The 13,411-nt window shown below is 46.2% G+C and overlaps 1 protein-coding gene across 4 annotated transcripts in view; it reads right to left on the reverse strand.

Moving 5' to 3' along the window:
- The window catches only part of SF3B1 (splicing factor 3b subunit 1), a 48,698-nt gene extending 47,994 nt beyond the window's left edge, over window positions 1–704 (reverse strand). For all 4 annotated transcript variants that reach the window (XR_012094257.1, XR_005241483.2, XM_007965739.3 and 1 more), the window contains exon 1: window positions 579–704. Coding sequence is in view for 2 of the 4 variants with exons in the window: in XM_007965739.3 (XP_007963930.1) it covers window positions 579–606 (28 nt within the window). In the remaining 2 variants the exon portion in view is untranslated. The remainder of the gene's footprint in view (window positions 1–578) is intronic.
- Between the last annotated feature and the right edge of the window lie 12,707 nt (window positions 705–13,411).

Below are 13,411 nucleotides of genomic sequence, written 5' to 3' on the forward strand. Positions count from 1 at the left end.
AAGATCAATATTATACTAAAAGTGACTAAGGGAGGGAAAACTACCAGATTTTATCCCCAAATCGTTTCGTGCAAGAAAAATAAGCAAGTAACACTGACGCTTGAACACACACGGGGGCAGGAGTAATGGAATCTCGGTTTAACTAAATTCGATTCAGTCCTGCCGGAAAAGCGGCTGCCGTATTTCAGTGCTTTTCTGACCCTCTTCTGCATAAACTATGCGGACGACCCTGCCGACAGGCGAGTGAGACTTTCTCCCCACGCCCGCTTCCCAGATCCCTTGCCCACGAATCCTACTGAGGTAGCCGCTTAAACGAGGCCCTCTGGTCAGAGAAGAGAAGCTACTCTGAAGTAGCAGGTCCCAAACACCGAACAAAGCGCCTGTCGGGGGTGTAAAAGGAGGACGCCATTACGCGGGGCAGTGGCCTGCGCCGCTGGCGCGGAGGAGACGACCCTTGGCCCCGAAACGCGGGCTCGGCTCCCATGAAATAAACCATAGGAAAAGGCAGAATCCTAGGAAGAAAGGCTCTTAGTAGGCTAGCAACCAAGAAAACACGTAAGCAGGGAAAGACTGCTTACCTTCGTGAGTCTTGGCGATCTTCGCCATTTTGTCCACTCGAACACACTGACGGAACTGGCGCTCCCAAGAACTTCCGCTCGTCGCCGCCGCCACGGAGAAAAAAAATAGCTGGGGGCTGCACTCTGCGCGTGCGCCAAACAGGAGCGCGCTCCGTCGGGTGACACGTGACACAGCTGCCACCTAGAGGGAACCGCGAGGTGCATTGTGGGTGGGGGAGGAGTCACGGTTGGGACCTGAAGCCGCCTGCGTGGTGACCCAGGAAATCCTCGGGCTAAGCCGTAAGGTCCTTAAGTAAGTAACTTTGCCCTGGAGGAAAGTGGCTTCTACGAGGGGAGTTAAGAACAGACACTGAGTCCCAGCTACTCTAGAGACTGAGGTGGGAGCATCGCTTGAGCCCAGGAGTTCAAGGCTGCCGTGAGCCGTAATCGTGTCGCGCCACTGTACTCCAGCCTCCAGCCCGGGCGACAGAGCAAGACCCCGAGACCCCTCCCATAAAAAAAAAAAATGAACACTGTACGAAACACTGCGGTTTCAGAGCTGGAAGAGACCTCAGACGTTCAATCCCTTTTCCCACAATTCACCAGAAGAACTCGAGGAAAACTTTACCTTGCAGCTGTCTCAGTCTTTACAGTGCTTAGTTACAAAGACAGTCTTAACAGTCTCATCTTTCGCCCTGTAATTCAAGGTCATTTTTCATTCTTTCTGTTTAATAATTGCAAATAATTTGGGTAAGAATTTCGTTGAGCCTCACAAATCGTTATTGAGTTGCACAGTGAGAATCTTGCCACCCTTTTAAAGCCTTTTTATGGGTTCTTAGAAAACCACTCATCGTCATTATTAACATTCATTAAATGTTTCTCTTAAATCGTAGACGGCATTCCTAAATCAGGAATTTTAATAGATCAGAATGCAGTCTGTTTTCCTAGACATCAATTAAAATATCATAACCTTGTACTGTCACAATGATCTTGGACTTCGACGATAAAAAAGAAAGGCTCAGAAAGATGGGTCCCGGAAGCAGCCCAGGAAAACAGGTAGTTATCAAGGTTAGAGCCATCACAAAGAAAGGAGTACCTCGCCATGTGATAAACCTACAACCCAAATACTAACCATACCATGGGTCATTATGGTCGTTTGAAGGGAGGAAAATGGTATGGATGTATTCCTCTTGCAGAAAGACCCCATGTCTACTTTGGGTACAGTGAGGAGCCATTTTCCTGAGGCTAGGGGTAGGTGGGAGATATATGGACAATGGCACTGGACTGAGAGCTTAAGATAACCTGTCCTTGGTGACTCCTGACCTGCAGCCTTGCTCCCTCTTTCCCTCTCACAGACTCCCTTCTTTGGATCAGGTGACACAAAGGATTTTTTTTTCTGTTTTTTTTGACACAGAGTCTTGGTTTGTTGCCCAAGCTGGAGGGCAGTGGTTCGATCACAGCTCAACTTAACTTCGACCTTAAGGTTCAAGAGACTCTCCTGCCTCAGTCTCAAGAGTAGCTAGTACCACAAACATGGGCCACCATACCCAGCTAATATTTTGTTTTTTGTAGAATGAGATCTTACTATATTGCCCAGGCTGGTCCCAAAGTCTTGACCTCAAGCAGTCCTCCTGCCTCAGACTCCCAAAGTGCTGGGATCACAGGCGTGAGCCACCACTGATTTTTATTAGCATCAGTAAAAGAATAAATTTGATAAATTAAAATTTTTGGCCAGGCGTGGTGGCTCACACCTGTAATCCCAGCACTTTGGGAGGCCAAGGCGGGCGGACCAGGAGGTCAGGAGTTCAAGACCAGCCTGACCAACACGGTGAAACCCCCCTCTACTAAAAATACAAAAATTAGCCACGCATAGTGGCATGTGCCTGTAATCCCAGCTACTCAGGAGGCTGAGGCAAGAGAATCACTTGAACCCGAGAGGCGGAATTTGCAGTGAGAGGAGATCACGCTACTGCACTCCAGCCTGGGCAACAAAGGGAGACTCCGTCTCAAAAAAAAATGCGATGGTTAATTTTAAGTGTCAGCTTGACTGGATTAAGGAATACCTAGAAACCTGGTAAAGCTATTTTTGTGGTGTGTCTGTATGGGTATTTCCAGATTTTAGCGTGTGAGTACAAGTGGGCTAGGTAGGGAAGATCCACCCTCCGTGTGGCCAAGTACCATCCAGTCTGATGGGGACCCCAGGAAGAACAGAAGCAGAGAAAAGGTGAAAATGTCAGTTTATGCGCCAACGCTGGCTACATCCATTCTTCCTCTATTGTTGTTTTTTAGACAACAACCCCAAGCTGCTCAGCCTTTGGAATCCTGGATTTATACCAGCAGCACCCTACCCCTACACCTTCCTCCTGGTTCTCAGGCCTTTGGCCTTGGACTGAGTTAGATTATTGTCTTCGTTGGTTCTAAACCTTGGGACTTGGACTGACCTACCAGAATCTCAGGGCCTCCAGTTTGCAGATGGCCTGTCAAGGAACTTAGTCTCCAAAATTGCAGGAGCCAGTTTCCCTAATAAATCCCAATGTGATAGTTCTTATCCCACAGGCCCACTTCTTTAGTTTAGTTTTGCTTTGTTTTTAGATATGAGGTCTTGCTCTGTTGCCCCAGCTATAGTACAGTGGCTCACTCCAGCCTCAAATTCCTGGGCTCTAGTGATTCTCCCAACTCAGCTTCCTGAGTACCTAGGATTATAGGTGCACACCACCATGCAGAGCTACTTTTTGATTTTTTGTTTCATTTTGTTTGAGACAGAGTCTTACTCTTTCACTCAAGCTGGAGTGCAGTGGTGCGATCTCAGCTCACTGTAACCTTTGCCTCCCTAGTAGCTGGGACCATTGATGTGCACCACCACACCCAGCTCATTTTTGTATTTTTAGTAGAGACAAGGCTTTGCCATGTTGGCCAAGCTGGTCTTGAACTCCGGGATTCAAGTGACCCACCCACATCGGCCTCCCAAAGTGCTGGGATTACAGGCGTGAGCCACCTCACCTGCCTACTTTTTAAATTTTTTGTCGAGACAGGATCTTGCTGTATTGCCCAGGCTAATCTCGAACACCTAGCCTCAAGTGATCTTCCCACCTGAGCCTCTCAAAGTGCTGAGATTACAGGCAAGAGTCCCTTAACCAACTTCGAGAACTTGGGAAATAAGATGTGGTGGGTCCTTGCCACTGTGAGCCAGACGTGGGTGAGAACTTCATGTGTGACCCGGCCCCTATATACACCCACTCTAATAGGATATTATGACACTTTGGATAACAATGTCAATTTGGACCTTGTGTCCCGCAGGTCTTAAAATATTTGGTTATTCCACTTTTCCCAGTGTATAGGTACCAGAGCAAAAGTTCCCTTTGGAGAAGTATTAAGGGAATTTGTTAGTATTAACAAATACTAACAAAAACAAAAAAAGAAAAAAGGAAAACAAAACAAATACTGTAGTGTTAAACAATCCTTCCTGGGGACCTAGCTTCTCCTTCAATTAGATGATCTGAACTCAAATTTCTAGGTCTGAAAACTACCTCAGGTCTGGAAACTAGCTGAAGATGACTTTTTTTTTTAATTGGGACAAATGCCTTCAGCCTCCTGATGATTCATATTTATTTATCTTGGTTGCATAGATTGAGCAGTACCCTTGTAGACTGCCCATCAATCTTGCCTCTAAGGATACCCAGTTGTATGAATCACGTATTTCTGCAGGTCAACCATTCTGACCTTATGCTAATTGTGATCATTGTGCCCACCTTGCTGCTGACAGTTAAGCATCACTCAAGTAGGAAACAAGGTCCAAACTGACACTACTTAAGGAGGGCAAGTAGTGATGGTGGGACCTCATCATCACATTGCTATCATGGAGCTCATCTCTGTAGCTGCATCTGCCGCTTTCCCCCAAGGCCTGTAAAGACAGCCAGTACCAAGCTGAGCCGTATCAGAGAAGTCAGAGGCAAATGGAAAAAGCAGTAATAGTGATTCTTTTTTTTTTTTTTTTCCTTGAGATGGAGTCTTGCTCTGTTCCCCAGGCTGGAGTGCAGTGGCACGACCTTGGCTCGCTGCAACCTCCACCTCTCAGGTTCAAGTGATTCTCCTGTCTCAGCCTCCCAAGTAGCTGGGACTACAGTAGCGTGCCACCACGCCTGGCTAATTTTTGTATTTTTAGTAGAGATGGGGGTTTCACCATATTTGCCAGGCTGGTCTTTAACTCCTGACTTCGTGATTCGACCACCTCAGCCTCCTAAGGTGCTGGGATTATAGGCATGAGCCACTGCACCTGGCCTAGGGCCATGCTACTCTTAATACTAACTCCTAGGTGGGGTGTGGTGGCTCATATCTATAATCCCAGCAATTTGGGAGGCTGAGGTGCAGGGATTGCTTGAGACTAGAAGTTCAAGACCAACCTGAGCAACATAATGAGACCTTGTCTCAATTAAAATAAAAATCAGGCCTGGAGCGGTGGCTCACACCTGTAATCCCAACACTTTGGGAGGCTGAGGTGGGCGGATCATCTGAGGTCGGGAGTTCGAGACCAGCCTGACCAACATGGAGAAACCCCATCTCTACTAAAAATACAAAATTAGCCGGGTATAGTGGCATGCGCCTGTAATCCCAGCTACTCAGGAGGCTGAGACAGGAGAATTGCTTGAACCTGGGAGGCGGAGGTTGCAGGGAGCCAAGATTGCGCCATTACACAAGAGCAATAAGAGCCAGGGCAACAAGAGCAAAACTCCATCTCAAAAAAATAAAATAATAAAATAAAAATCAGGCCAGGCGCAGTGACTCACACTGGTAATCCCAGCACTTTTGGAGGCCGAGATGGGCGGATCACTTGAGGTCAGGAGTTCAAGACCAGCCTGGCCAACATGGTGAAACCACATCTCTACTAAAAATACAAAAATTAGCCAGGCATGGTGGCAGGTGCCTATAATCCCAGCTACTTGAGAGACTGAGGCACAAGAATTGCTTGAAGCCGGGAGGCAGAAGTTGCAGTGAGCTGAGAGCATGCCACTGCACTCCAGCCTGGGCGACAGAGCAAGACTCAGTCTCAAAATTAATTAATTAATTTAATTTAATTAAAAATAAAAAAATTTAAACCATATTTAAATTAGAGACAATGTCTCATTACGTTGCCCAGGTTGGTCTTGAACTCTTGGGCTCAAGCAATCCACCTGCATCAGCCTCCCAAAGTCCTGGGATTACGGGTATGAGCTACTATGCCCAGCAAGTTATTTTTAAAGGAATCAAATATATATATATATATATATATATATATATATAAAGTCCTTGTCCTAATCATCAGCTTTTTCTGCTCTCTAGCAGCCAGAGATGAGACTCTTTATTTTTTTTATTTTTATTTTTTTTGAGACGGAGTCTCGCTCTGTTACCCAGGCTGGAGCACAGTGGCGCGATCTCGGCTCACTGCAAGCTCCGCCTCCTGGGTTCACGCCATTTTCCTGCCTCAGCCTCCGGAGTAGCTGGGACTACAGGCGCCCGCCACCACACCCGGCTAATTTTTTGTATTTTTAGTAGAGACGGGGTTTCACCGTGTTAGCCAGGATGGTCTTGATCTCGTGACCTCGTGATCCTCCCGCCTTGGCCTCCCGAGACTCTTTATATACTGCCAAGGATGCCCTTCAGCTTTCACATTTAACCTACATTGGGGATTAATCACTCTCAGCCTTTCATTGTCTTTCTCCAGTATCTAAGTAGAAGCTGTTAATGTTTTACCTACCACCAGTGAGAGAGTCCTCATTGCTGGCTAAATAACAGGTGATCCAGATCTAAAAATCACATTTTTGAATCTGCTTGGATAATTCTTGGATCCCAGTTGTCACAGGTTGCGTTGCCCATGAAGCCAACTCTGAGATGAAGATCTGCATGCAAGAATCCAGCCAAGCATGGTGGCTCATGCCTTTAATCCCAGCACATTGGAAGGCCAAGGCAGGAGGATCGCTTAAGCCTAGGAGTTTGAGACCAGCCTGGGCAACATAGTGAGACCCCTAGCTCTCTTAAAAACAAAATAAAAAGTTTTTTAAAAAAAGAAGTTTGCAGCGAGGTGTGGTGGCTTACGCCTATAATCTAAGCACTTTGGGAGGCCAAGGTAGGCGGATCACTTGAGATCAGGAGTTTGAGACCAGCCTGGCCTACATGGCAAAACCCCATCTCTACTAAAAATACAAAAATTAGCTGGATGTGGTGGCGGGCACCTGTAATCCCAGCTACTGGGGAGGATGAGGCAGGAGAATCACTTGAACCCAGGAGGCGGAGGTTGCAGTGCGCTGAGATTAAATTCCAGCCTGCACGACAAAAGCGAAACTCCCTCTCAAAAAAAAAAAAAAGGCTGGGCGCAGTGGCTCACACCTATAATCCCAGCACTTTGGGAGGCCGAGGAGGGTGGATCATGAGGTCAGGAGATCAAGACTTTCCTGGATAACACAGTGAAACCCCGTCTTTGCTAAAAATACAAAAAATTAGCCAGGCATGGTGGCGGGTGCCTGTAGTCTCAGCTACTCGAGAGGTTGAGGCAGGAGAGTGGTGTGAACCTGGGAGGCGGAGCTTGCAGTGAGCTAAGATTGCGCCACTGCATTCCAGCCTGGGCAACAGAACAAGACTCCGTATCAAAAAAAAAAAATACAAGTTTGGAAGATTCCTGTGAGGATCCACACCTGTGGGAGAGTAAAGGCAGCAGGTTGGGCAGAGGAGGAAGTTGAACTGCCATTCAGTTACAACAGATTCCTAAACCAATGATGGAGGAACTCTGGTGATGAGATGTCCCTTTAGAGTTGTCCTGAATTGAGGTAAAGGGGTTGGAACTTTATTCTCCCATATCAACAAGAATTTGGATCTTGGCTTCCACAGGAGGAGGGAAGAGGCAGCTTTCTTTTAGCCACAAACAATCCCTGGAGAGGGATGCATTGGAGAGCTGTTACCCACAGAACTTCCAATAGCTCTAGTATTAGGGAAAGGGGAAGGAATCTGGGCAGCCCAACATAGCATCCTCTACAGGTGTCCTAAAGTGCCTTCCATGAGATGGACAATGATACAGAAATAGAGTAGATGGTGACACTGTGCCCCAAGAATCTAAACCTTAAAGAAGTTTGGGTTTTCTGGCTGGGCACGGTGGCTTATGCCTGTAATCCCAGCACTTTGGGAAGCCAAAGCAGGCGGTTCATGAGGTCAGGAGATCGAGACCATCCTGGCCAACGTGGTGTAACCCTGTCTGTACTAAAAATACAAAAATTAGCCAGGCGTGTGGTGGCACGCACCTGTAGTCCCAGCTATTCAGGAGGCTGAGGCGGGACAATCGCTTGAACCCGGGAGGTGGAGGCTGCAGTGAGTCGAGGTCGCGCCACTGCACTCCAGCCCGGGTGACAGAGCGAGACTCTGTCTCAAAAAAAAAAAAAAAAAGTTTGGGTTTTCATGAGAGAGTGGGTAAATTATGATTTGAGAGAAGTAGTGAAGAGTGAAGGTGAAGGAGACATCAGTCCTGTTCTCTTGGCCTTAAAGTACCTCGGTAGCAGGGGTTATCAAACACCACCTTTTTAAATTTTTTTGAGATGGAGTCTCACTCTGTTGCCCAGGCTGGAGTGCAGTAGCACGACCTTGGCTCACTGCAATCTCTGCCTCCCAGGTTCAAGCGATTCTCCTGCCTCAGCCTCCTGAGTAGCTGGGACTACAGGTGCCCACCACCACACCCGGCTAATGTTTGTATTTTTAGTAGAGACGAGGTTTCACCATGTTGGCCAGGCTGGTCTCAACCTCCTGACCTCATGATCCACTGGGATTACAGATGTAAGCCACTGCGCCCGGCCAAACACCCCTTTCTTTCTTGGAATGGTGATTAATTGAAAACAATTTCGAATGTATTGTTTTCCTTATGGTAGTTTATCAATGGCTGTGCCTCTCCAGGAGCCTCCAAGTGTGAAAGCAGAGTCAGAGTTGCACTGTGTGTGTGTGTGTGTTTGAACCTCCTTTTCAGTGATTCTCAAACTCTAAGGGCATCCCCTGAGGAGCTTCTTAAAATTATAGGTGGTGGGCCCAAACTCTAGAGATTGATTCAGTAGGTTTGAAGTGGAACCCAAGTGTTGATAACTCTACAAGTGGCCACACTTTGACAAGTGTGACATCTCAAAGCCTCTTTTCTCAGCTACGTCTGAATTCTGGGAGAAGGCAGACAGGTGTCCAGTGTTCTATGGTCAGAAGAAAGAAACATATCCAAATATTCAACAGCATGTGTGGTCTGTCACCCCCGCTACTCACCCCAGTGTGAGATAAAATGTGCCTGTGGTTGAGAAAGAATAAGCAGCCTCGTATAAGAGAGGAATCTCAGGGTAGCTTCACAGGGTGCCAAGAGTCAGCCAAGGAAATTGTTCTGAACTCTATAAGACACATGACCCCCTCTACTTTCCTGAAATAAAATTAATAGGGAATAGAATCTGATCACACAGGTAATTTTGAAAAATATCAATTCATGCCCCAACTGAAATATAAAAGGAGAAATCAAAGGGAAAAAATGCTTATAACAAAAGATGTATTTTGAGGATTTGGGAAGTTTATGAATCACAGATTAGGGGGTTCAGAAGGCACAAAGGAAAGGTTTGAGAGGAAAAAGTGGAAAAGAAGCAGTGAGCTGTATAGTAATGAGGATAAATAGGAGAATGATTATTGGAGGGGCTTTTATTTTAGATGGCAAGAATAACAACTGGAGATAATCTGGCTATTAGATTATCATTAACATAAATAGCCTCAGGAATCCTCAGGTGAGTGGAGAAAGAGGTAAGTGAACACCCGGGCCATAATCTATAATGGACAGCAGTCTCCAACCCATGGGCTGTAGCTGGCTGCCACACCTCCCTTTTAGTGTGATAAAGTATGTATAATACAAAATATGCATTTTAAATATTTTAAGTATATAATTCAGGGGCATTAATTACATTCAAACTGTTAATACGACTATCAACACTACCTCTATCCAAACTTTGTTTTTTTTTAATCACCCAAACTGAAACTCTGGGATCATTAAGCAATAACTTCCCATTTCCCCCTTTTCACTTAACTCCTGGTAACCTCTAATCTACTCCTACAGTGAGATTTCCTGGATAGGGTAACACCAGATCAGTCTTACAGATGAGGTAAAAATGATAGAGGAGATGGGGGTGAGAATAGGACACAGGACCTTCTAGAAAAAGAGGACAATGTAGGCAACAGACACCATAGTGTCTGTAGGGGACCTCGAAGCAGTTCTTTGTGGCTAAGTGCCATCGTATGTGGCAGGAAGTTGCAAACGAGGAATTCTAGGATTGGCTCAGAGGCTGTTTATATAAACAGGAAGAATCTGTTTCCTTGATCTACTCTAAGTTCCCTGACATAAGAATTTCTGAATCCCGCCAGACGCGGTGGCTCACGCCTGTAATCCCAGCACTTTGGGAGGCCGAGGTGGGTGGATCACAAGGTCAGGAGATCGAGACCATCCTGCCTAACACAGTGAAACCCCTTCTCTACAAAAAATACAAAAAAAAAAATTGGCCGGGTGTGGTGGTGGGCACCTGTAGTCCCAGCTACTCAGGAGGCTGAGGCAGGAGAATGGCGTGAACCCAGGACGTGGAGCTTTCAGTGAGCCAAGATCACACCACTGCACTCCAACCTAGGTGACAGAGCGAGACTCCGTCTCAAAAAAAAAAAAAAAGAATTTCTGAATCCCAGCACTTTGGGAGGCCAAGGTAGGTAGATCACAAGGTCAGGAGATTGAGACCATCCTGGCTAACACGGTGAAACCCCATCTCTACTAAAAAAAAATACAAAAAATTAGCTGGGTGTGGTGGCAGGTGCCTGTAGTCCCAGCTACTCCAGAGGCTGAGGCAGGAGAATGGTGTGAACCTGGGAGACGGAGCTTGCAGTAAGCCGAGATCGCGCCACTGCACTCCAGCCTGCTGCACTCCAGCCTGGGCAACAGAGCGAAACTCCATCTCAAAAAAAAAAAAAAAAAAAGTATTTCTGTATCTGGAAAGCTAAGTATGTCGTCATCCTTTCTGGCCTTGCCTAGGTAGTTAATTATCTTATTTTCTTCTGCTGAAATTTCTAGTTTTGGCCTACTCAAATTTAATTTTTTAATTTTTTAATTTTGTTTTTGAGGCGGAGTCTTGCTGTCACTCAGGCTGGAATGCAGTGGCACTGTAGGAGGCTGAGCCACAGACAAAACTTCTCAGACACCGAGTTAAAGAAGGAAGGGGTTTATTCGGCTGGGGGCATTGGCAAGACTCCTGTCTCAAGAGCCGAGCTCCCTGAATGAGCAATTCCTGTCCCTTTTAAGGGCTCACAACTCTAAGTGGGTGCATGTGAGGGGGTCGTGATTGATTGAACAAGCAGGGGGCATGTGACTGGGGACTGCATGCACCGGTAATTAGATCGGAACAAAACAAGACAGGGATTTTTACAGTGCGTTTCTATACAATGCCTGTAATCTATAGATAACCGATTAGGTCAGGGGTCGATCTTTAACTTCCAGGCCCAGGGTGTGGCACTGGGCTGTCTGCCTGTGGATTTCATTTCTGCCTTAGTTTTTACTACTTCTTTCTTTGGAGGCAGAAATTGGGCATAAGACCATATGAGGGGTGGTCTCCTCTCTTAGTGGGATCTCGGCTCACTGCAACCTCCGCCTCCTGGGTTCAAGAGATTCTTCTGCCTCAGCCTCCTGAGTAGCTGGGAGTACAGGTGTGCACCACCATACCCGGCTAATTTTTGTATTTTCAGTAGAGATGGGGTTTCACCATGTTCTCGAACTCCTGACCTCAGGTGATCTGCCTGCCTCAGTCTCCCAAAGTGCTGGGATTACAGGTGTGAGCCACACCTAGCCTGAATTGAATTTTTTTTATTTTTTATTTCTCGAGATGGAGTCTTTTTTTTTTTTTTTTTTTTTTTTTTTTTTGAGACAGAGTCTCGCTCTGTCGCCCAGGCTGGAGTGCAGTGGCGCGATCTTGGCTCACTGCAAGCTCTGCCTCCCGGGTTCATGCCATTCTCCTGCCTCAGCCTCCCGAGTAGCTGGGACCACAGGCAACCGCCACCTTGCCCAGCTAGTTTTTTGTATTTTTTAGTAGAGACGGGGTTTCACCGTGTTAGCCAGGATGGTCTCGATCTCCTGACCTCGTGATCCGCCCATCTCGGCCTCCCAAAGTGCTGGGATTACAGGCTTGAGCCACCGCGCCCGGCCTAGATGGAGTCTTGCTCTGTCACCCAGGCTGGAGTGCAGTGGCGTGACCTCGACTCACTGCACCCTCCACCTCCTGGGTTCAAGCGATTCTTCTGCCTCAGCCTCCTGAGTAGCTGGGACAACAGGCACGTGCCACCACACACCCGGCTAATTTTTATATTTTTAGTACAGATGTGGTTTCACCATGTTGGCCAGGATGGTCTCGATCTCCTGACCTCGTGAACCACCTGCTTTGGCTTCCCAAAGTGCTGGCATTACAGGCGTAAACCACTGTTGCCCAGCCAGAAAACTCTCCTCTACCATAGAGCTCAACCTTTAGCACATTCAAGAAGTATTCACAAAATAAAGTATATACAATTTAAAATTTAGCTGCTCAAAAAAGATGTCATCATATAGACAGTAGGGCAAAATGCCCACTAAAAAAATTAGTTCTACAATTACAGTGAATTTGACATCAATCAGTAAATGTGTTTATAATCGTAACACAGTCCTTACTAACAATGTAATCAAGGATTTTTTTTTTTTTTGAGACGGAGTTTTGCTCGTTACCCAGACTGGAGTGCAATGGCGCAATATCGGCTCACCGCAACCTCCACCTCCCGGGTTCAAGAGATTCTCCTGCCTCAGCCTCCTGAGTACCTGGGATTATGGGCATGTGCCACCACGCCCAGCTAATTTTTGTATTTTTAGTAGAGACGAGGGTTTCTTCATGTTGGTCAGGCTGGTCTCAAACTCCTGACCTCTTGATCCACCCACCTCGGCCTCCCAAAGTACTGGGATTACAGGTGTGAGCCACCGCAGCCGGCCATTAATTTCTTAAAATCATCTAGTATCCAGCTTTCAAATTTCTTAGTCTCATATATATATTTTTATATTTAGTTTGCGCAAAACAAAATCAAAATAAAGCCTTTTACATCCTTTAAATCTACAACTGTCTCCCCCTCCCCTTCCTTTTTTACTTAATATTTTCTCACTGAATAAACTGGGTGACTTGTCCTATAGAATTTCCCATATTCTGGAATTGGCAGATAGTATCCCCTTGGTGTCATTTAACATGTTCTTTTCTTTTTGGTTTGAGTCAGGGTCTCGCTCTGTCACCCAGGCTGGAATGCAGTGGAATGATCACAGCTCATTGCAATCTCAAACTTCTGGGCTCAGGTGATCATCTTGCCTCAGCCTCCCCAGTAGCTGGGACTACAGGTGTGTACCACCACATTCAGCTAATTGTTTAATTTTTTTTGTAGAGATGGGGTCTCGCCACGTTGCCAAGGCTGGTCTCAAATTCCTGGCCTCAAGCGACCCTTCTGCCTCAGCATCCCAAAGTGTTGGAATTTCAGGCATGAGCTACTGTCCCTGGCCTGAAAATGTGCTTTAAAGAAGACCTTACTTGAATACTGGAAATATTTAAGATTTAAAGAAGAGCAAGGATTGTGTATTTGAAAGTAATTGATACAGAATTGTCCATGCAGCTACAGAACCACCTCAATCTACAAGTACATCATGTGTTGTACTGCAAAATGTTTGACAAACCTTGTAGCTGATGATTTCAATTTACTCCACAAAGTATCTAGTAAAGGGTGACTGCAATGAACCAAGCAAGAGGAGAAAATAATCACAGACACAACAGCTGGAATATTGCTTTAAATGT

Source organism: Chlorocebus sabaeus, chromosome 10 (assembly GCF_047675955.1).
Source record: "Chlorocebus sabaeus isolate Y175 chromosome 10, mChlSab1.0.hap1, whole genome shotgun sequence".
Classification (NCBI taxonomy): Eukaryota; Metazoa; Chordata; class Mammalia; order Primates; family Cercopithecidae; genus Chlorocebus; species Chlorocebus sabaeus.